Genomic DNA, 23984 nt, shown 5'->3' with positions numbered 1-23984 from the left:
ACCAGGCAAATGCCTACGTACCTTAAGTTGTCATCCTATTATTTTTTCAATGTCAAATTGTATTTTCCGAGGTATTTTCTAAATGTTAGGCTGCTGCCTTATTCGAACAACTTTTACATTACAAGAATACGATTACATTACAAATTTCGAGAATATTAAACGTAGGTACTATAATGTAGTAGTGCAGACAGCACAACAAAATGCATTTGACAATTATAAAATCACGGGTTGACAATTTAAGGTATGTTGACATTTGCCTGGTTCAGTTTTAATTTACCTATTCATTTTTAATTTAACAATAGATGCAGTTTTTCTTAAATTACTTAAAATCGGCTTGTTCAGAATTGTTCAAATTTGGCATGTGTAATGTGTATTCAGTATAAAAGCATAATTCGGCTGTAAAATTAATAGGGGAGCCAATATTTGGACAGTTCAAAATTTGCATGGGATTTCCTATGTTTCCAACAAAGATGCACCCGGTATAATAGTTCTAATAATTAAAAACAACTGACCGATAAGTCCTATTGCCTATATTAAACTTAACACCCTAGCTTTTTTCTCATCTAATAAATATTTTTATATACGAGTTGTGATACAAGTATATAAGTATCGATAAAATTTAGCAAAGTGTAAAATTTAAATTATTAAAATTAATATGTATACACCACTTTGTCAAGAACCAAGAGAATGTGGTTTCGTTTAATATTATATTGATAATGTTTAACGTTGCAAACATTATTAAACTGATTAAAATCATTCATCAAATTCAAAATTAAATGAGATTTGGTAAATATGGCAACACTAAAAACTCAACTCTCAATAAAATATCTATTATTAACTATATGAAAATATAATTATTTACGAAACGATTTAGGCAAGACTAGGTATATCGTTTATCGACGAGGTCAAAATCAACTTATTTAAAGCACTTTAATTATTATGTATGTTATTAATATGTATTAACATAAAAATGCATTTTGTTGTGTCCAAAATTAACAAAAGTAGTAGCAATAATTAATAATAACTTGTAATAAATAATCTCGTGTACCGCAGTTTACTGATATTGTGGACGTTTAATGCAGGGCCTGTCAACAACAGCCCAAAATCCAGCACATGTTGCATACTGTCACAAGTTATATTTATCGACATAATGCCGCACATGCTGCATACTGTCACAAGTTATATTTACCGACATAATGCCGCACATGCTGCATACTGTCACAAGTTATATTTACCGACATAATGCCGCACTTACAGTTCACTATTACCATTGGACACATCTCTATTACCATTTGAGATATTCTCTATTTTCATTTGAAATACAAAATAGATAAACATTTGTGTTGCTATAATATGGCTCTATATGAAATCGAGGCCGAGGGCGAAAACGATAACAGCAGAATCTATCGGAATTGCGCGTTTGCAACTGTGAATAAGGTTTAGTATTACACGCCTGATATTGTTCTCTTAGACCAACAAACAAGCAACATATTTGTCATTGAGTTTTCTACTCCAGCAGAAACCAACGTATTAGTCAAAGGATAAGCAAATAAAGTGTTTGGAGCTGATCGGCCAATTGCGCTGGCTATATTCCCAATATTTTGTTAATTAAAATGGTTTTTCTAATTGTCGGCGTTTTGGGAGGGATGAGAGATCCTGGATAAGAGAACTTCGAAAAATGCTATCATGCATGCCGAGATTCATCCTGGCAGCTCACGATGAGTATGCACAAGGCAGTGGTTCCTGTGTCCCTTCGTCTTTTGGGGCAAACGATTATGGCTGACGATCACTGCGGTGATCGTAGCAAAATAACCTTTAAAGCAAGCATCACATTTGAAGACTACACGGCAAAAACCAGATATGTCACATTTTCATAGAAATTAAGATGGTGACTTAATAATAGCGTTTTTCGAGGCACCGTCAAAGAAAGCAATAATACGCTTAGTCCCAGAGATATTACAGTTTGATTATTTTGCCGTACAAGGAAAAAACCAGATATGTCCTTACGCATGGGCGACAAGCATGCATCTTGCAGTTAGTATTACATGTATTCTAATAAAACCTACCTTAAATTTTAATTTTCTTCTTACAACAAAAAAATAGTAGTTAAGATTTAGATTTTATACAACCATTAACTGGACATCTCTGATTTTTTTTTCTTCTATTTTGTTTTGAATTTTGACATTTTTACTATCGGTAATTAACAATATTGCGATAATTAACAATATTAATAATTCGGAATTGGTAGTAATATATATTTTTCGAATTATTCAACACTAAATTGCATTTTTCTCGGCTCCAATTAAAATGGACAAAGGTGTTTTTTCCCGTGTAGTCTTCAGCTTATTCAACCAATTCCAATTATGGCGTAGCCTCCCTCACATACTATCTTTGTAGTTGCGCCTCTTGTTGTCTATTGTTGGCTATGCGGGCCCAAGTTATCCCTGCTAATTTCCTAATATCATGGTCTCATCTCAAGTTCGGTCTTCCTCTAGGTCTCTTAATTCCTCGTGGGTACCATGGTGTAATTCTTGCAGTCTATCTATTGCCCGTTCTTCGTGCCCTGGCCATTTGCCATTTGAGGGATTTGACTCTGTGGATGACCTCGATTACCTGGGTCTTTCGTCGTATGCACTCTATTCTTTTACGGTCTCTCTTGGTTATTCCCAGCATATTTCATTCCATTAAGATTCCGTTGTGCGACCTGCAGTTTCCTTATGATTCCGTTTTCAGTGTCCAGGTTTCGCATGCATCGAACATGACTGGTAGTATACATTGGCCGACTGTTTTCTTCTTTAGATAATGTAGCATTCTAGATTTGAATATGATTGAGTTTCCTCCATAAGTACTCCATCCTAACTTAATTCTTCTGTTGATTTCTGTTAGTAGATATCCCGAGCTGTGTATTAGTTGTCCCAAATAGATATATTCTACAATGTCCAGTGTTGTGTTATTTATTAGAATGTCTTTTCTTTCCACTAGTTCGTTATACATCACTTTAATTTTTGCTAAATTAATTTTTTAATGTATTTAAAAATACACCTGTACAGAAGTCTATAAAACTGGAAACCGAATAGCCCAATTTATTGCGTGCAATTAATTATATTCGTACCAACCCAAATGAACCGCATTATTTGAATTTTATACGTTTAATAAATAACAAATATCGTTTTTGTCGAGTCTATAAAATACAACAAGAATTTACGAAAATAACAATATAATTAATTAAAAGGTATTTATTAATTGAAAATGGAAAATATTCAATATTCGGGGTGTTCACGTAAATGTACGACGAGAGAAATATAGGCTAGAGAGACGTGATATTTATGTTCAGTTTACATTTGCGAAGAAATAAATGTATTTTGAGATATTCCAGATAGAAAAAAAAATCCCATTAAACGTTTATATAAACAAAAATTCGATTTATTCCTTTGTCATAAACTATGCGCCACATTGAAGACCATAAAAATTTAAAATAACAGTAGCAAATAGTTATTTTTAATTCTTCTCTTTTATATTTTCTTTTTTTTTCTTATTTGTAGGTTAGGATTATAAATTAAATAATCTATAACAGCACACTAGGTTTTTTTACAACTAATTAAATACCAGCGTTATCATCGTTTTTTTAAGTATTGGTTACCTGCTGCTTCTACCAATCAGGTTTTTTAACCGTAGTTTCATATTATGAAGTTCAGAACCCGACTTAATATAAAATAAACGAATATCTAAGTAAGTATATGGATATACATACATGAACATGATAGTAAGTGGGCAGGCTGGTTGTGAATAAGTTGTGATTTATACTTATACCTACATGTTCTACATATTTTCTCAACTAGGGTTTAAAGTTTCAACTTTACATTTATACAATTATTTACAATATACATTAGTCCAGTAAATAAGAACACGAAAAAAAACAAGTCTCGGCGTAACTTTTGGAGAGTAGTTTTATGGGAAAAGATTGGGAAACACCGTGCTCGGCCGGCCAGCTTTGCCCGAAGTTTTTTGCAAATATCTGCCAATTGTGCAATTTAAAAAACTTTTCTTGGCATAAAATATGAATCTCAGGTAATTACATTACGTAGAATTAGTAGTTTTCGAGATACACCTGGCAGATCCCTGAATTTCATATAGTGGAGTGCTTTAAGCCCTTATGGGATACAAACCTCGGAATTAATTTACTGTCAACGAATTTTTATAAAACTTTTTGTATCGTGTTGTTAATAAGATATATTACAAAGTTTACCAATTTAAATTCGTTGCTTTCACTTTAGTATTTAAACAAACACACATATTTTACAAATGCATACATACAAGATGGCTCCGTATTCCGCAAAAGCTCTGTATCAGGATTCCTATTTGAGATTTTTACTCCAAACTTTTTACAAAATATGTGTTTAATGGTAGTTCACATTTCAAAAATATTTTTATAGATATACAGGGTGAGTCAAATATACAGGGTCCGGCAATAGTGCGTCGGGCAGCTGTAACTTCTAGAATAAAAAACTTGAGAATTTTGTTTAAGAGAAAACCTAGAGTATGTATGAGGATTTATTTCCTGAAAATATTTTAACTTCTATAGGGTGGCTCAAAAAAGTGTGAGTGGATCTGGATGATTTTTTTTAAATAGAACACCCTGTATATTATTGCATTTTTGGCTTCCTTTCAGATCAGTTTACATAATCCTAAGATATCAGTAAATCTATTTCGATAGTTTCAGAGATATTAAAAAATAAATCAAAAATATATATTTTTCAACTCTTCTTTAAAAAAATATTAAACATACAAGAACTGTTCTGAAATCAAAACTATATTAGACATTTACTTTAGATGGTCTGTTCTTACTTTGCTATAATTATGGTAATCGTAAATCATACAGGATGTTCAATATTTTACGCCAAACTTTCAAAAATATAAAATAATTTTTCTTCGTTTTTTTAAATGGAACACCTTGTATATTATTTTTCTATTTGATGGAGAAATAAAAAATGAATTTTCCGGATACACGCAGTATTATTTCATATTATGGCGCTGTCAATGGTAAAATACGAGAGAAAAATCATCGGGTGGCTTTGATAAAAATTTACTGTGGAAAATGCCATATAAAATACAAAACCGGGAATATCTGCGAAACCGTTAAACATTTTGAAATACTCTAAATGCAAAAAATGTTCATTTTTTAATTTTCCATCTATTGAAAGAATAATATACAGGGTGTTCCATTTAAAAAAACAAAGAAAAATTATTTTATATTTTTGAAAGTTTGGCGTAGAATTTTAAACATCCTGTATGATTTACGATTTATAAATATGGCAAAGTAAGTACAGACCATCTAAAGTAAATATCTAATATAGGTTTGATTTCAGGACAGTTCTGGTATTATTAATTATTTTTTTAAGAAAGGCTGAAAAATATATAATTTTTATTTATTTATTAATATCTCTGAAATTATCGAAATATATTTACTCATGTCTTAGAATTATGTAAAGTGATCTGAAAGGAAGCCAAAAATGCAATAATATACAGAGTGTTCCATTTAAAAAAATGCATCCCGTCAAACCCACTCACACTTTTTTGAGCCACTCTATAGAAGTCAAAATATTTTCTTGAAATGCATCCTAGTACATACTTTAGGTTTGCACTTAAACAAAATTCCCAAGTTTTTTATTTTAGGAGCTACAGATGCCCGACGTACTATTGCCGGACCCTGTATATTATTATTATATAATAATAGCTCCCGTATATAGCGTTTAACGCCTTGGAAGTAGCAAGGTACAGCTTGCCATGCTAGAGCCGTTCGGTATACAAGGAAGGGAATGTGGTTAGCACTACGCTTCAACAGCCTATTATTACCTCAGGATTGTGAATCCCAAGTACTCATTTAAGGCTGAGTAGACCTAAGTACCCAAACTATTTTTATTTTAATAAAAATAGTCGGCTGATGAAATGCCGGGTGTGGGAATCGAACCCACACCTTGAGATTGGTAGACGAGAGCCTGTACCTCTACGCCACCGGGCACCTTATTATTATTATTATTATTATATTATATTATTATTAATTATATCTATATTTGTTTAGTTCATTAATTTTGCTATAAAATTCCGGTTCAAAAATACCTTAATACCATAGAGTCAATCTAGACGTCCAGGAACCTTCGTATGAGAACTTTTAATCGAGACGATCGACTTATTGTAAGTTTATCGCTAAAGAAACGCCGTTTGCCAGCTTTTCAAATTGGTAATGAATTGCACTTAAGAAACGTACATATTAACTAACGGACTATAAGAAGATTAAATGAAGCAAATCTTTTGCTTCGGGACCAGAACTTACGAGATGTGTTGACTAGGTCCAAAAGCAAAGGCATGGTCTTAACGTAAAAATTACGAAAAAATGTTAGTGCCTTTTTCAAAAGCGAATATTTCCAACAAAAATAAAGCTAATGAGATGAACCAAAAAACAAACCATCGAGAAAGGATGTATCTAGATGATAAAATTATTTTTAAATTTTTTGCGATTTTACCATATTCCACAGGGTGTTTCAAACTTTCACCAAAATATCAACATTTTGTTTTCCCTCATATAATTAACAGATGTGGAGTTTCATTTTTAAATTAGAAAAATATACTAAAAAGTCAAATAATTTGGCTACACACTGCTTAAAAAATCATCAAAATCGGCCCATTGAAACAAAATATATCACCCTTTAAAATACATCAAAGTTTTAAGGTGCCCATTTTTCTGCCGGTGAATGTATTTCAAAAACTATACATTTTAGTTATATACTTTTCTAATGAAACATACCTTTATTTTTTCACTAGAATCCAAAAATCAATTAATATATAGGGTGTTCCATTACAAAAAACATAACTTTGATGTGTAACTTTTTTTGGGTACACCCTGTAGAACTCTACATCATTTTAGAAAATGCTTTAAATTGACTTACATAAGCTCACAAAATTTCACTTCAATATAAACTTTTGTTCTCCTTGCAAAAACCGCGTCGTATATGTCGCGCCACCCTGTATAATTCGATTTCAATCAAAATTTCAATTTTTAGAATAGGTATAAGCAGAATAGGTATAGCTAATGCATTAGATTTATTTACTTCAATAAATTTACTTAGAAAAAGAATTAAAAATATTAAAAAATTATGAAGGAAATAATTAAGAATTTACTAAAATTACTAAAATTAAAAATTAAAAAAAAGCAACGAAAAAAAATGGGTAAACATTTTAGTATTTTACCTATAAAACACAATACAGAAGGTTTCACATTAATACATTCACAATAATTGAATTCCGAGGTAAAAGTCTCTGTGCACTCCACTAATAAGCATATCATTGATTGATAGGACAAATTGTTTAATAACTTGGCTAAAAATTAATATTTTATGATGATTCAAAGTTCATTTAAAAGGCAGAATCAACAGCTATCATATTTTCGAACTTGTTTGAATTTTGTCATATTTTATGTTAATAAAAAACCGGGCAAACTTTCCTTAACCCAAACGACGCCGACGCCTCAGTATCAGTAGACTTTGAAAAAAAAGTTGTTTTGCCAAATTAGTATAAACGTCAAAGCGTTATTGATTTAACATTTTGATAGTCTCAACACAGCGTTTTAAAAGTTTTCAGTAAAAGTTACCCTATAATAGGTAACACGTTGGTGGAAGTTGAAACTAATAATTTTTTTAAGAACACTGAATCCCTTCCATATTTAAGCTAATCCATTCATCCTTAAACTACAAAAAGACGATAACAAAACAGAAAAACTAAAATTAAAATATTTGTTTTTATACTTAACCTCAAAAGACGTCAAGCATCTAGCCTGTCCTGTAACTAATATCTGTAATCAATCGACGCGAAGATGCACCTTATGATGGCTTTGGTTTCAATTTATTTTTTCGTGATTGTCTAGTTTTTTTTTAATTTTCATACAAATTGGACTGCTTCGATTGTCTTGATGTTAAAATTGAATATCTCACGTTAAATTTTCAGTCAATTACTGTGTGCCAATTATCTCTAATCGTAATTTCAGTGTAGTAATTTATCACCAGCTGCTGATAATCAAAAACCGAAGAGAATTTGGTTTCCATTGATTGATAGCATTCACTAGAAGAAGAAATTCAAACAAATTTCAAAGCTATTTATTGAATTTCAGAACTTTTACTGGCGTAGTGCTAGCAAATCAGTGAATGTCTGCTTTTACTACTGATTGTTCAACTTCCACGTACCACATCGCGCACTTCCACGTAGCACATCATGATTACTCAGAGATACGGCGGCGCTTCAAAATTCTTGAATTGGAAAAGAGACGTACTCTGTCTGACATTTTAACTTTGTTTAAGATCATTAATAATCTGTCTAGCTCTCCAAATATCCTATCGAGAGTTAAGATTAATGTGCCTGTCCGTGCGCTGAGGGGTCATGACCTCTTTTGGGTTCCATATTGTAGGACCAATTATTACCAGAATGCACCATTGGTGAGGATGGTTAGGGCTGCTAACTTGTATTGTTCTGATTCTGAACTGGATTTTTTCAATCAAAATCTACTAACCTTTAAGAATAGGCTTAAGTTGAAATTGTTAGAGTAGACCGATCTCCTGTCCTGTGATAATATGTATATATAGACTACAGGGACCTGTAAAACGCACTACCTCTATGCTTTGTATTAATTAAGAAATCTAAATATATTGTAGATGTTACTTGTTTTATAACTTATAATATTGTTAATGGAAAATTATTGTAAACTGTAATATCAGGATACTAGTTTTGGACTTTTGTTCCGTTTGTATCCTAAAGACTGAAATAAATAAATAAATAAAAACATTCACTGATCGCTGGCTTTTAATGTAACATATACAGAGTGAGTCTTAAATAAGTGCAAATATTTTCAGGTCTGGTATATCTCGATAAAAGGAATATATTTTCTCTTTACCGTTTTTATAATAAGTCCAAAATAATCGAGTTATTCAAGTTTGAAAATTAAAAAAAAATCATCAAAAAAAATTGAGAGCTACCATCATTTATTAATCGCATCCCCCCCACTTATACCGCGAGAAAATTTGTACTAAACAGGCAATTATAAAATTTTTTCTAAAATATACAGAAAAATTTAAAGAAATGCGCGATTTTCAACACCTTCTTTTAGGCGAAAAAATCTCATAGACGTGCTCCTTGGGTCGAAATATACCACCCTAAAAATATTTGCACTTATTTAAGACTCCTGTATAACGAGAAGGATTGAAGAACTGTTTCTATAGATCCAAGAAGACCAAAAGACACATCGTAGGCTATAAATGTAGTTTATAATAATACTATATATATATTTTACGATAATGTTGTTTTGTATATTTTAGAATTTAAAGTATTTTGCTCTAATAAAATATTGATCAAACTTACCAATTATCTAGCTGACTGTACAGCTGGTAGTGGAAATCTGAAATAAATTCTAATGTTATGTAAATTAAAACAATGAAAAGATATGTTAAAAAGATATATGCGCGTTATAGAAATACTGGTAAAATGTCGATTGGAAAATTTAACTTGCAAACTGAGTTACGACTTTAAAATACGGTTAGCGTAAATAAATTTATTCAGACCTAAATACGTTTTATATTTTGCAATGAGAAAATTTTCCGGAAACCGATATATAAAAGAATATAACCGGTAAATATTATTTTTATTAAAATCGGGTCGAGGTAATTGTAAATTGGGTTCGAGTTGTGTGAGCAAACCATACAACAAACTTTTGGCGGGAGACAGAAGATGAAAGAGCTAGAATTTAGCTGGTGCAATACCAACATTAAAAGCAGGAAAGCAGTAAGATACATGGGAGTTTGGTTAGATAAAGACTCAGGGATGGTAAGGGATCAGGGATCATAAAGCAGCTATCCAGAGTTATGCCTAATCTGAAGGGACCGGTGGCAGAAAAGAGGAGGATACTAGCCTCGGTAGTGTCTTCCACGAATCTGTATGCGTCTCCCATATGGGAGAGGGCTCTAAAATATAAACTCTATCAAAATACCGTATGATCGAATAAAAACGGCGTCAACGATGGCTGTGAAATGAAGATCGCTGTCATTTTATATGTAAAATTATATGGGAAATGTAATCGATCGTCATTTCCAAGCCAACTGGACGCCGTTTTTTTTTCGATCATACGGTATCTTAAACTCTATAAATCGTAAATGGCGCTGAGAGTAACATCTCCATATAGAACATCTCTTACTAAGGCCATTCTGGTCCTAACCGGTATTCCACCGATAAAGCTGCAAACAGAACAAAAGAGTTTAGTGTATAAACATGGAGACCAATTCAGATTTCAGGCCAGAAATATTATACTGGACGTAAAGTATGAAGTATGGGCTAAAACATTTATTTTAGATGTAAGGTTCTGGGTAAACTGCAAGGCGATTAATATAGACCACTTTGTGACACAAGCCATTACCGGACACGGGATACTACCATAGTTTAAGGAAAAGAGTAGTAGTAGACATTTGCTCTTATTGTGATAATGTGGATAGCCCGTGTCATACAATACTTCTCTGCTCTAGGTAGCAATAGCGATAACAGAAGAAACAGAAGAAATATGCCAAACGAAGCTGGAGGAAAGCACAGTTGGTATCACCATTGGTGAAGATGAAGAAAAGTGCCGAGCCATCATATCAATGCTGAATACAATAATGAAATACAAAGTAGACGATGAGATTAAAGCTAAAAATCCAAGATTATACTGTAATATTATTGCCTGTGATAAAGAACTAAACTTTGATAAAAAACTGATTGTGATATGACTAGAATGATAAGGAAGATATGTGTGTATATGGAAATGAATAGTTTAGAAATCGATAAGTAACTGAGGATCACCTACTATCCCGATATCATGTTTTACGGAAGTTCTAGGATAGTTAGGGTTACGTAGAAAAGATAGGTTTTCAGTGGGTAGGCAAAAAAGAAATTATTTTTTTTCTGGTTAATGTGTACCTATAGGAAGTGAAAATGAAGATGAATACAGATAGATTTATTGTAAGATAGGGTAGTGTGGAGCTTATCTTAAATAGGAACTATCGGAAACAAGAAATAGCCATCATATTCAAGGAGACTTAAGAGCAGGGTTCGGAAAACTACATGTTACTCTTAAAAACTACATAAACTATATTACATGTACAGATGGTTCCAAAAAAAAATGAATATGACTCTTTACACATTTTTTTAGAATATTTGGGCATTTAAGTGTTAATTATTTTGGCATGTTAAGGTTATTGTGACATTGTATAAAACAACTTTTCTTTTGACAAAATCGCAAATAAATTTTTCAGAACGTCAGTATGACATGAGTAGAGAAATGGGGGACTGGTATCATAGAATAGTAACAGTAAAAGTTATATTGCTGTGTAACACCAAAGGTTCCAACCCACAACTGTAATATTCACATCTTATGATTTAGATCCCTCATAAAACGGAAAATTATTAAACTGATGACCATATTATAAATCAGGTTGAAAAATACCGTATGATCAAAAAAAAAAACGGCGTCCAGTTGGCTTGGAAATGGTGATCGATGACATTTCCCATATAATTTTACATATAAAATGACAGCGATCTTCATTTCATAACCATCGCTGACGCCGTTTTTTTTTCGATCATATTGTACTTTCTACAAAGTCTTGACAAAGATTACTAACTAGGTGATTATCTTATAGATATTTTATATTTGTATTTTAGTTGTATTAAAATGTTTTGAATTATCATATTTTATAATAATTTTAATATATTGTGTTAACCATTATATTCTGTTTCTTATGAATGTATAAATAATTCTTTATTAAATAAAAAGCCATATGCATTACATTATTTCTATCGAAATTAACCTATAGGATATTTTTTTCGTAATATCAATACGTAGTTTATTAAAGTAGTTTTTATGTAGTTAATGAACGGGAAAAAGGTAGCTTTTGAAGAAGAACTACACGTAGTTAATCAGGTAAATTATGTCTTAATTAACTACTTCCGAACTCTGCTTAAGAGTGATCAACTTAGTAACCATCAATTCAAAGTTGACAAAAAAATGCCTAGAAAATTTAAACAAATTAGCCAAAGAAAACAAAGGCCTCCTACTCTGGGTGCCAGACCTCCAAGGGATAGAAGATAATGAAAAAGCAAACGATATAGCTAGATAAGAAGTGAACACTCCAATGATTGGATCAAATCCCTTCTGCTTCCCAAGTGGAAACCAACTTAAAGTAGAACTCAAGAACCTGGAAGACGTCATCCGTGATCTGAAATAGGACTTCTACAACGTTCTAAGATACTCGAAGATATTTCTCAGGACTTACGACCGAGAAAAATCGAAGATTTTCCTTGAAACAATCTTCGGATTGTCACGAGGTTTTTAACAAGACATTGCCTCCTCAATGATTACTTCAGTAGATTGAAGCTAAGAAACAACGCAAAATGCAGATACTGTAGGGAAAACGGGAAAACACCAGAACACACCATCACTTAGAGCGCCTAGACAACAACCATTTGTGCCATAAACTTTGGTGGGACTAATATCGGAGATGGAGAACTAACTTCTGTAAAGCCGTTTTAGAAATTGGCTTTGTTAAAGCCCTGAGACTGTATGATGAGTTATAAATCAAGAAAGGGGAACATAATAGATCACGGTGATTAGCTTCCCCCCTCTTATACAATCTACAATCTGGAGACAATATTCAATTTGTTGACCTGACCGTTAGGTCAACCAAGTTGAACCTGTGTGGACCGCTTATGAATTAGACTAGTCTAAACATAGTTAAATTAAAAGAGTTATTTTTACAAGCACATAAATAAAAAAACACAATATTAAAATAGAAGAATGTAGCTACATTTTTATAAGTTGTGTATCACAATTGGCACAGGTGGTCAATTTAAATAAAAGGTTTATTGACGTTACCACACACGCGGTGCTGGCAATTTGAATCCATAAAATAACTTTTATTATTTACTGGTCAAATAAACCGTTTGCTGGATCCGGCTTAAATAAAGGAATCTTTTATTGGCCGCAATATAAATTTTACTGGAAAAATCTGTTGAGTTTTCAACGAAGTGCCTCTTGCTCAGTTTTATGATCCGCAACTGCCAGAAAAACAAATATCTCAATGGCTTTCTTGAGGAGGTAGAAACGATGTTGCTGACAGTTTGTGTAAACAAAGTAAAATTTACTTAAAAACAAAGTGCATATATTTATCACGTTCACCTTGGAAAATGCAATAGAATGGCTTTCCAGATGGTATATTTTATTCATTAAATAATTTGCTTTGAAAGGTTTAAGCCTACTCAACAAACAATGCTAGCAAGAAAGCGGAAACAGCATTTCAATTATACAGGGTGGTCCGAACTGTATAATTGTATATTTATTATTATATAGTTTCGGAGATACAGGGTGTACAAGTTTCATTTTTAATTCGATTTTTTCCAAATCATTTCTGATATAAGGTCAATATTTAAATAAAAATCAGTATTTTGGAATTTTTTGACATGAGAAATTCAATTTTCATGTCAATATGACTCCTACTTGTAGAGGGCACCCTACATGTATTTTAACTGCTTTGAGGAGTAATAACTTGTTGTCCGTTCATGTATAAAAATACTGTGTAAAAAATTATACTTTTACATGATTTTTTACGTAAAAAATATATCTTGGTAAAAATCGCTACGGGCTACCGTTTTCCAGATATTTAGAATGGGAATAGTCAATACATGTCATTATTGACAAAAAATAAATATGTTGAGTAGATAGTTATTTGACTGAAATGATAAATTTGGGAACTTTTTATTTTTTTAAATTAATTATAATTTTTTCTTCGAAAAAATGATAATAAAACAGTTTCTGTTGAAGTTTTGGCACAAAAACATTTCAAATTTATGATTCCAGTCTAAAAACTATATTGTCAACATGTTTAATTTATGTGAATAACGACAGGTTTGATAATTTCGATTCAAAATATCTCTAGAACCACTACTCGTAACGAGTTTTACAAAGATACCTTTTTTACGTAAAAAATGTCGTAAATGTCTATTGTTTTACTCACTTGTTTTATACAGGAACAGACGAAAAGTTATTACTTTTCAAACCAGTTCAAAATATGTAGGTGGCGCCCTGTATAAGTAGGAGTCAAATTGACATCAAAATCAAATTTCTCATATCAAAAAACTCCCGGACAACAATTTTCATCCAAATATTGATGGTACTTAGAAATTATTTGGAAAAAATCGAAGTATTATTTTTTTATAGATATTATTATTGCACCAACATCATATAAAATATATCAAATTAATTAAAGTAATGCTACATTTTATACAGTACATCTGTCCGTTCTGTAGCTACGCAGTATCCGTGAGAGGGGAAACGATATCTCTCGATGTTTTTTGTAAAAAATTAGACGACGCGTCCCATCAATAAAAAATCGACAAATTTGCAAGTAGCCAATAAAATCAGTGGGCGGAGTGATTTGTGGTGACGCACTCGTCATGTCGACGTATAAAATATATTGCTGTTTATTTAAATGTTTTTTGTCCGCATTCCTTCCATAGACACTGATCCAGCAGATGTACTGTATATTCTCTTAAACGTTACATGTCTTGTATTTTATCATAGTTGTTTTCATAGATATTTAGTACAATTCTTAACATCACTTTCGTTGACATATAACCACTATAATAATTATTAAAATTGTACAATGCTATTTACCATCACAGTCCATCATGAATAAATATAGTCATTAGTTTTAAGTAATATACAACTGTTTTCTTTCTCTGTACATGCCTGGCGCCCAATATCTATATTTTTTTGTTTATTGTTATTGATTGGTTTTCTCTCTAGTGAAATACCTTATCCACGACTGCTCTCCGATGAAAAGCTGCCGTTCTCAGTGGTAATCTTTTTAAAAAACGCTACTATATGTCATAGAAATATTTTTTATAGTTTTCTATGACACATTTTTATAACTTTTACAGTTATTTTTCGATTTATTGTAAAATTTTAAAAGAGTTGATTTTTTGATTTAAATCACATGATTAAAATTAAAAAAAATCACTTGATTTAAATCATGCGAACCCTGGTATTAATAGATAAGTATTTTAATGGTGTACTCAGAAACACCTATTTCCTTTTGTATATTTTTTTTAAACTTAATAGCATCAAGTTATTGAAAATAGTTTCTTTTGTTATTCTACTATTAAAATATACTATAGAACATGATGTATTAAAATTTTTGAGTGGCAAGTATAAATATCTAAAATAACAATTAAACGAGCAACTCGTATGTTTATGTATGTTCGTACTGCTCTGTTTATAGTTCATTGGTTGCTCATTGATCTCATTCTATTGTAGTTAAATATTTCGAAGAAGCCGTTTCTTTGAAGCAATATATAAATAATCTTTAAATATTAAAGAAGGCCTCTATTGTTATGTTATTTATCAGCCAGCGGTGCGGTGGTGAGTTTAAAGTAAAATATACTTTAAAATTTAAGAATACAATAAAATATCTTAAAACTGATATTTTATTATATTCTTAAATTTTCTGACGGGATAAAAATATACCAAAAATATTTAAAAAAAAACATTAAATATATAATTTAATTATTGACATTACAACCTATAATATTGCATTTCAAAGCCAGCTTTCATACAAACGAATACAAATCAAGTGTTTTAAAATAGTAGATAGCTTGAATATGAGATGATTAAAGTAGGTAAGTTAGTCCTGCAAACAAATTTTGAAGCATTGAAATTTTGAATATATTGTTTCGCGGAGAGGGTTAATGTAAAGGAGAATAAAATTATTATGTACTAAAATCATATTCAAATTATATGTCTCTAAAGATATTTAATGTACGATGAGTTAAAAATATATAAAGAAAATATATGTCTGTGAGGTTGTTTATTGTATGATCGGTTAATTTGTGTGATACTTACTATTTTAGTATTTTTAGTAAAAATAATGTCAGAGAATAGGTGCTATGCTTATATAGTAGTTATTTATGATATAAGTGCTAAAAGTGGTATTTTATTTTGTGAGAAGGGAAGCTTGGGACCCGATGCCGAAGGCGGAGTATCCCATCCCTTCGAACAAAATAAAATCACTTTTAGCACACATATCATACACTATTTTTTCTACAAACAAGTTTATACTCGTATATATCAAGGTATTATTACTTTTTACGTTAATGTAATATGTCATTCTAAAATCAAATTAATTATGAAGTTTATGGTTGCTAGGGTAATTGAAAGATTCCAAACATTCGATCATTTGTTGTCAACTAATGTCAAATTTGTGCCCCAACTCTTGTAAAATGATGGAAAGTGATCAAGAAACTGAGTGTCTCCCAGCAGTACATATTTATTGTACATTTAATTTGAGTAAATAATTATTTTACGTTGACTTGATTTTTCTTATTTTTTTTTCAATTATCGCTTCAGTGTTGAAAGTAAATCACGTGACTTACTTTTAGCACCAGTGCTAAAATTAAATGACTTTAACCATCAATGACATAAAGTCACATTTTAGGCACTGACAGCATGCGTTAGAAATTACATTTTTACTGACATTTGTAGAAAAAATATATTTATTCTTTAGAAAATCGTGGTATAATGCTAATTGATCTGCAAATGACACAGCCATACAAAAAAAGTGGTCTATGCTTTTTACCAGACCATCATATCCTATAGCATTTTACGACGCTGAGCACGAATCCGCTATCAGAATTACATCTTATTTTTTTTCTAACCTTAAAAACTTGGTAGGAAAAAATCTTTTTTTTTCTTATGTATAAGACTATAACCTAATGTAAATGGACCTGATAAACTCAAAACACCCATCAGAATTGAGCTAGCATGTCTCATATTTTTTTAACCTCAAAAAATCTACCACAAGTCATGATTTTCGAAAATCGCACGGATCTTAACCAAAACCGGTATAGTTTTTTTTTTGGTCGCTGATCATGAATCTGACGTCGGATTGGCAGAATTCAAAATGGCGAATCCTAATCTAACCGACACATGAACGCATTAAACAAATTACAACAGAGATAACTCTTAAGAATCAAATGGTTCCACCGTGTTCAAACGTATCGGTCGTTGAAAAAGCTAGCTGCGAGGGCGTTGAAGTCATGATTACTAAATTCCGCTTAAGATGGGCTGGTCATGTTGCAGGATGCAAAAAACAACTAAATATTTTCTTTACGGTGAGCTTGTAGACGGTAAGAGGAAACCGGGAAAAAAAGAGTGTTTAATGTTAAAGATTTTTCTAATGGAAGTTTTAGCAGAGTTAGACGACGATTTTACCAGTTGTGGTTTAATAAAATATGACAGTTTAAGCGTAACGTCAGTCAAAATGGATAAGCTGAAACCACATAAAAAGTTAATTAAATTAATAAAGAAGATTACTTATGAGATTTTACTATCCAGCTATACCAGATAGTTTCCTGGTGTAGGAATGCTGTTTTCTGCATTAAACATATTATTAACTTTTTGATATCGTGAAGCGATTCCATATTAATTTTTTTGAAAATTTCAGTAACAAAGTACATAACATTTAACCAATCCCTGTGTACGATGGTAACAAATGTTGGGTGATACCTTAATCTTTAACAATTAAAATTAAGAAGTTCTAACAATATTATAATGTTATGATTGCAAAGTTTAAAAATAAAAAAAATATTTTTATTAATTATGTAGATTTTAGTAACATAATCGCTATAACTTTTTTAGATATTATAAGTTTAGTAGTCACGCAACATAAATCCATACGAGCAAAAAAAACACTTATTTACTATTATTATTTTTCTTTTGTTTTACGTACTTTGTTAACTGATATAGATATTTTTTTTTATTGGCGATTACAAAAAAAATCTACCGACAGGCTATAAGCACCCTGCTCTGATCTCATAAAGATATTAATATTCATTAATATTATGGAAAAATGGCTAAAAATTAACCCTTATTTTTTATTTTTTTGTTAAGGTTTAAAGGGCTATATAAGCTAAAATATAAATTTAGGTTCCAAGCTGAACCGAATTTCAAATAAAATAAGACAACAACGAGATTTATTACATGGAGGAACATCAGCTGTTGAATTTATAGCTACCTGGAAATCTTAATAAATAATCTTAATTAAAAAGTTCATAATTACTTAAAAAATATCAGGAATATTAATTATTAAAAGATGTATTATACAGGAAAACGTAAAAAAAGTTCGTTTAATAGTATGTCCTAAAATACTTAGTTTTGGAGATACATGGTGTAGAATTTTTATTTTTATTTCAATTTTTTCCAAATAATTTCTGAAGTAACGTAAATATTTGGATGAAAATTGGTGTGTAGGAGTTTTTTGACATGAGGAATTTGATTTTCATGTTAATATGACTACTATTTGGAGGGGGCATGTGTTTTAACTGTTTTGAAGACTAATACATTTTTGTCCGTACCTGTATAAAACTACTGTGTTAAAAAATATACTTACGACTTTTTTTACGCAAAAAATATATCTAGGTAAAAATCGCTACCAGTAATGGTTCTCGAGATATTTGGAATAGAAATTATTAATATACATGTTCACTAAATAGTTATTAGAGTGAAATCACATAAATTTGAACTGTTTTTGAGTCAAAAGTTCAATAGAAACTGTTTTATTATCATTTTTTCGCAGAAAAATTTTTGATTAATAATTTAAAAAAATTAAATTTTTACCAAATTTATTGTTTCTGCCAAATAACTATCTACTCAACGTGTTTATTTTTTGTCAATAATGACATGTATTGACTATTTACATTCTAAATAGCTTGAGAACGGTTGCACGTAGCGATTTTTACCAAGAGATATTTTTTACTTAAAAAATCACGGAAATATATAATTTTTCATTCAGTAGGAGGGGGGGTTATACAGGTACAGACGAAAAGTCATTACACTTCAAAACAGTTAAACCACATGTAGGTGGCGCCCCCCATAAATAGGAGTCATACTGACATGAAAATCAAATTTCTCATGTCAAAAAACTCCCAGACACCAATTTTCATCCAAATATGGACGTTACTACAGAAATTATTTGGCAAAAATCGAAATAAAAATGAAACTTCTACACCCTGTATCTCTGAAACTAAGCATTTTAAGACATACGTTTATACGAATTTTTTACTTATTTTTATCTGCAGAATACTATGCTGCCAAAGTTTCTGGAATACAGTTCGGACCAACCTGTATATATTTTTGATGTATCATACATTTGTTTATAGTAATATGATTATTATGAAAGAATTTATTTTTGCACTTAAATATATACTTTATCTTTAAATTATTATCTAGATTTGACATATACATTTTGTAAAAAAAATATTACTTATATTAATATTAACAGAATACCTATATCTTATATCTTATCGAGTCAACAGTGGTTACAGAATATCGTATTGATTTTCATTCAAATATTAATAGAAACACCAACGTCTGTGTTCTCATTGAGGTTTTATAAAGCAATAAAAAACATGTACTTAGGCAAATTTTTCTTTTAACCTGATTTTCTAGCTTTAAAATATTCACTTGTTAATCACAAAAGGATTTTAATTTTAATTTTTTTTAATGGAACCATATTAATTCACAAACATTTAAAACATTTATAATATAAAGCATTTTTAGATATACAGTGTTATTTAAATAAATAAAGCGAGCATATCGGCTGGTGATTGGACTCAATATACTTGGATCAGTAGTAAACAAACTTACCAATTCTCCACGGCCTAACTCTAAAGATAACTTTGTAAGAGCCAATAATTTTTTTTTCAAGCGGTCAACTCAAAATTAAAAATAAAAGCCATAAAACAAATTTAAAGGGCGTAAATGTTGTATAATAAAATACAACTAATAATATAAAATAAAAATAATACTAATAGATGGTACGTTACTAATGGTAATAGCCAACTTTGATCTGAGCTCTGCAAATGGACAAATGTTGTATAGCAACAAAAGTCTTGTATGACCTGGCTACCGAGATGACCTACCTGCAATTAAAGAGAAAAATGGTGTGAGCAACAATGTTACCAGTTATTATTAAAATGAGGTGAATTTAAAACTAAAAAGATACTTCAATTGTTTTTTAATATTCCAACATAAATTACTAATGGTAATAGCCAACTTTGATCTGGGCTCTGCAAATTGACAAATGTTGTATAGCAACAAAAGTCTTGTATGACCTGGCTACCGAGATGACCTACCTGCAATTAAAGAGAAATAGTGTGAGCAACAATGTTACCAGTTATTATTAAAATCAGGTGAATTTAAAATTAAAAAGGTACTTGAATAGTTTTTTAATGTTCCAACATAAATTACTAATCGTAATAGCAAACTTTGATCTGGGCTCTGCAAATGGACAAATGTTGTATAGCAATAAAAGTCTTGTATGACCTGGCTACCGAGATGACCTACCACTATTAAAGAGATAAATAGGGTGAGCAACAATGTTACCAGTTATTATTAAAATGGGGTGAATTTAAAATTAAAAAGGTCCTTGAATAGTTTCTTAATGTTCCAACATAAAAGATACATGTCTAAAAACAATAATAATATGCCACAAAGACATGTAGTCACACAAACTTTTCATACAGAGAATACGCCACACAGGCATATAGTCACACAGACTGTTCTCACACAGAGAATATGCCACCCTGGCTAGTCACAAATGCTCTTCACACAGAGAATACGCCACACAGGCAAACTATAATGCACAAGTTAATAGGCCAAACTACGCTACGGGGATAACTACTCTTCAAGGCTAACTACGTTACGGGACTAACTACTTCTCAAGACTAACTACGTTACACAGGGTAACTGCGCCACACAGGCTAACTCTGCCACATATGCTAACTACGCCACACAGGCAAATGGGCAACAAAGGCTAACTGCAGAAAGTAATAAAACTAAACATAATTCAATCAAGATCAGTTTGATAATATCGATACACAAATATATTTTTATCTTCTATTAAATTCACATAGACTGAATAGTTTGGTATGATCGGAAAAAGTCGTTTGGATGATACTCCTGATGTTACTTTACCCAAAATCCGTAAATCTACGGATTAATCCGTAGTTCTGGTAACAGCGTCTCTGGCAACTACCCACTCTATCGACTGAAAGCAGAACTACAGTACAGGCTATCAGCACGCAGCGGTGCAGAGCTAAACTATATCTTGGACATCCAGACGGTACCGCCAGCTACATCTCGGACATATTTTATGCCACGAAATCGCCCATAAGGTTGCGCATCTTCTTATTTCTTTAATCAACGGTAAAACGATGCCTCCTGGGACTGTCTTTCGTTTTTACTTGAGCCTTCTTGACCAAAAAGTTTGAACTTGGATTGCATGTCTTGGGGTACTAAAGTAACAACACTTCGGATCTCCACCCTTGTTCTGGTATTCAGTGTAGCAGAGTATTGTGCACCAGTGTGGTTGAACAACCACCACACAAATCTCATAGACAGATAGCTGAACAACACCAGGCGGCTAATTGCAGGGACAATCAGATCCACACCTGGGTACTGGCTTCCAGTTCTGGATAACATTCTACCTCCAATTCTACGTAGATACGAGGCTCTTCTTAGAGCATTTGATAAAATATTAGCTATCCTAACCTGCTTTACAGGTGAATAGACTGAAGTCGAGAAATCCACCTTTATGAACAGCTGAACAACTAAAGAGCTAACTACAATTATTCTCAAGAACAGTGGCTTCAGGTATGGAGAGAAATGGCCGATGCGCACCTGTACTCCTGGTTCGAGAATAACTATTTCCAGATACCGGGTACCGATCTAGACCGGAAAATCTGGTCAACTGTGAATAAGATACGCTCTAGTTATTGAAGATGTACATCCATCTCACATAAATAAATAAATGCCTTTATTGTCAAAAAATTTTACAATTTCTAGACAAAGATAAAGTAAACAAACAAAGTAAACAAACAAACAAACAAAAGAGAATACAAAACATTATACAAATAACATTGTCAGTCTTATTGTTTAAAATAAACATTTATAAATGTTTACAATGTCAAAGAATAAAAGAATAAAAATAATATTCAAAAATATTTAGTTAGTTTATAGTAAATATCAATGACCTCTAGATAAATTTTCGATGCCATTGGTAAATAATAATAATAGCAAACATTAGACCAGTGTTTATAAGATCAAATTCGATTTTCAAAATATAAGTCATTTACGGCGTAGTTACACGCCTAGTAAATAAGGTTTTAATGCTTTCCGAAATGAAGAAAATGATGTTATGGATTTGATTTCAAATGGCAGGTGATTGTGCATTTTTTTCGAGGTGTGATATACAACTTTTAACTAACTCTGAGCCGTGGGGTAGGTAGATAAAAATCTGGCTCCGCGTTTCTGAGTGGATAAGTGGGAGATGGCCTTTCTTGAGAAACTGATACACGCTTACGTATTAGGCAAATGGATTCAAATATAAATAAGGAAGGAAGAGTTAATATTTTTAATTTTTTAAAACAGTCCTGGCAATGAGCTCTGTTATTTAGTCCCAGTGAATATCGAAAACCTCTCTTCTGGAGCTTGAAAATGCGGTCAAATTGAGTCGCACAACACGTACCCCAGAATGGAATGGCATACCTGAGGTGCGACTCAAAAAGTGCATAATAAACACTTTTAGCCACTGACAAGTTAAGCTCCTTAGAAACAGATCTTAATGCAAAACAGGCAGAGCTTAATTTTTTCGACAAAGCGTCGATATGCATGTCCCATTTCAGAGAATTTTCTACAAGCCCGAAGAATTTTACTGATTTTACGACGTCAATGGTGCTGTTGTTAAGTACAAAAGACTGCAGCGAGTTTTTATACAATAAAGCTTTAGTTTTAGAAATGTTGAGATTCAGGAGGTTCGAATCGCACCAAGATTTAATGGTGATTATGTCATTTGATATAATCCTATGAAGTGCCGTGACGTTTTTGTTGCTCCAAGTGAAGCTAGTGTCGTCCCCGCAAAAAGACATATTTTACCACTGATGTTTATGTTAGCAATGTCGTTAATAAAAAGAAGAAACAACATAGGGCCTGGTACTGAGCCTTGTGGTACACCACATTCTACTGGCTTGCTAGACGACAACGTGGTATTCACCCTCACAAGTTGACTTCTGTTGCTCAGATACGACTTAAACCATTCGAGAGATGTTCCCCTGAACCCATAGTGCTGCAGTTTATTAATCAGGACATAACTAGACAGTGCAACCTACGCACTTATAGTGAAGACAGGATGGACTTTGTAGAGGTTCCTCCAGCAGTTTTGGAATGGATAGGTCATCTAGATGTTAATATATAGCGTTCATAAATACGTTCTTTATGTTGTCTTTTTGTTACATACTTATATTTTATTTACATTACAGTTTATTTTATGTCTATGTTTAAGAGTCTGGTTTTCTTGCATGTATGTGAGCCATGCGATAAATAAATATTTTTTTTGTACAAAATAATACAATATACATAGTGTATATTGTATTATTATACATTCGCCAATCGGAATAGGTCGTTACAATTAGCTGTTCCGATTAAAGAAGTTGCACTCTGTTTGCAATGTATTTAATAAGATCTAATGATGCCTGTCTGGAATATATACCAACATAAAAAATTATTTGTATCTAAATTAACAATATACCATGATTTTCTGAAAATTGAATGTATTTTATTTAGGTACGGAAAAAACCGAAATCTTTGACACTATAAATTACCGAACATGTTTCGTCGTGGCGTAGAATTCTAAAACGAATGCCAAGAAGGTAGCTAGACTTATCGATAGTCGTGCTCCGATATGCCCCAATGATTAATTGCCTATAAAAGAAAATCGATACTAGTGTTAATGTATTTCGGAAGAGCTTTTACAGGATATGTGGCGAGTTCCAAGTAGAAATGAAGCATTCAAAGGACGTCTTACAAAACC

At 31.7% G+C, this 23984-nt stretch overlaps 1 protein-coding gene across 1 annotated transcript in view; it reads right to left on the bottom strand.

Moving 5' to 3' along the window:
- LOC115889083 (B1 protein-like) overlaps nucleotides 1–23984 on the bottom strand; it is a 290836-nt gene that overhangs the window by 243241 nt on the left and 23611 nt on the right. Inside the window, exon 3 of the mRNA XM_030908998.1 lies at nucleotides 9403–9439. Within this exon, the coding sequence (XP_030764858.1) occupies nucleotides 9403–9439 (37 nt within the window). The remainder of the gene's footprint in view (nucleotides 1–9402; nucleotides 9440–23984) is intronic.

This window comes from Sitophilus oryzae, unplaced genomic scaffold, assembly GCF_002938485.1.
Source record: "Sitophilus oryzae breed Bouriz unplaced genomic scaffold, Soryzae_2.0 scaffold_810_pilon_pilon, whole genome shotgun sequence".
Classification (NCBI taxonomy): Eukaryota; Metazoa; Arthropoda; class Insecta; order Coleoptera; family Curculionidae; genus Sitophilus; species Sitophilus oryzae.
This window is presented reverse-complemented; position numbering and strand designations above follow the sequence as displayed.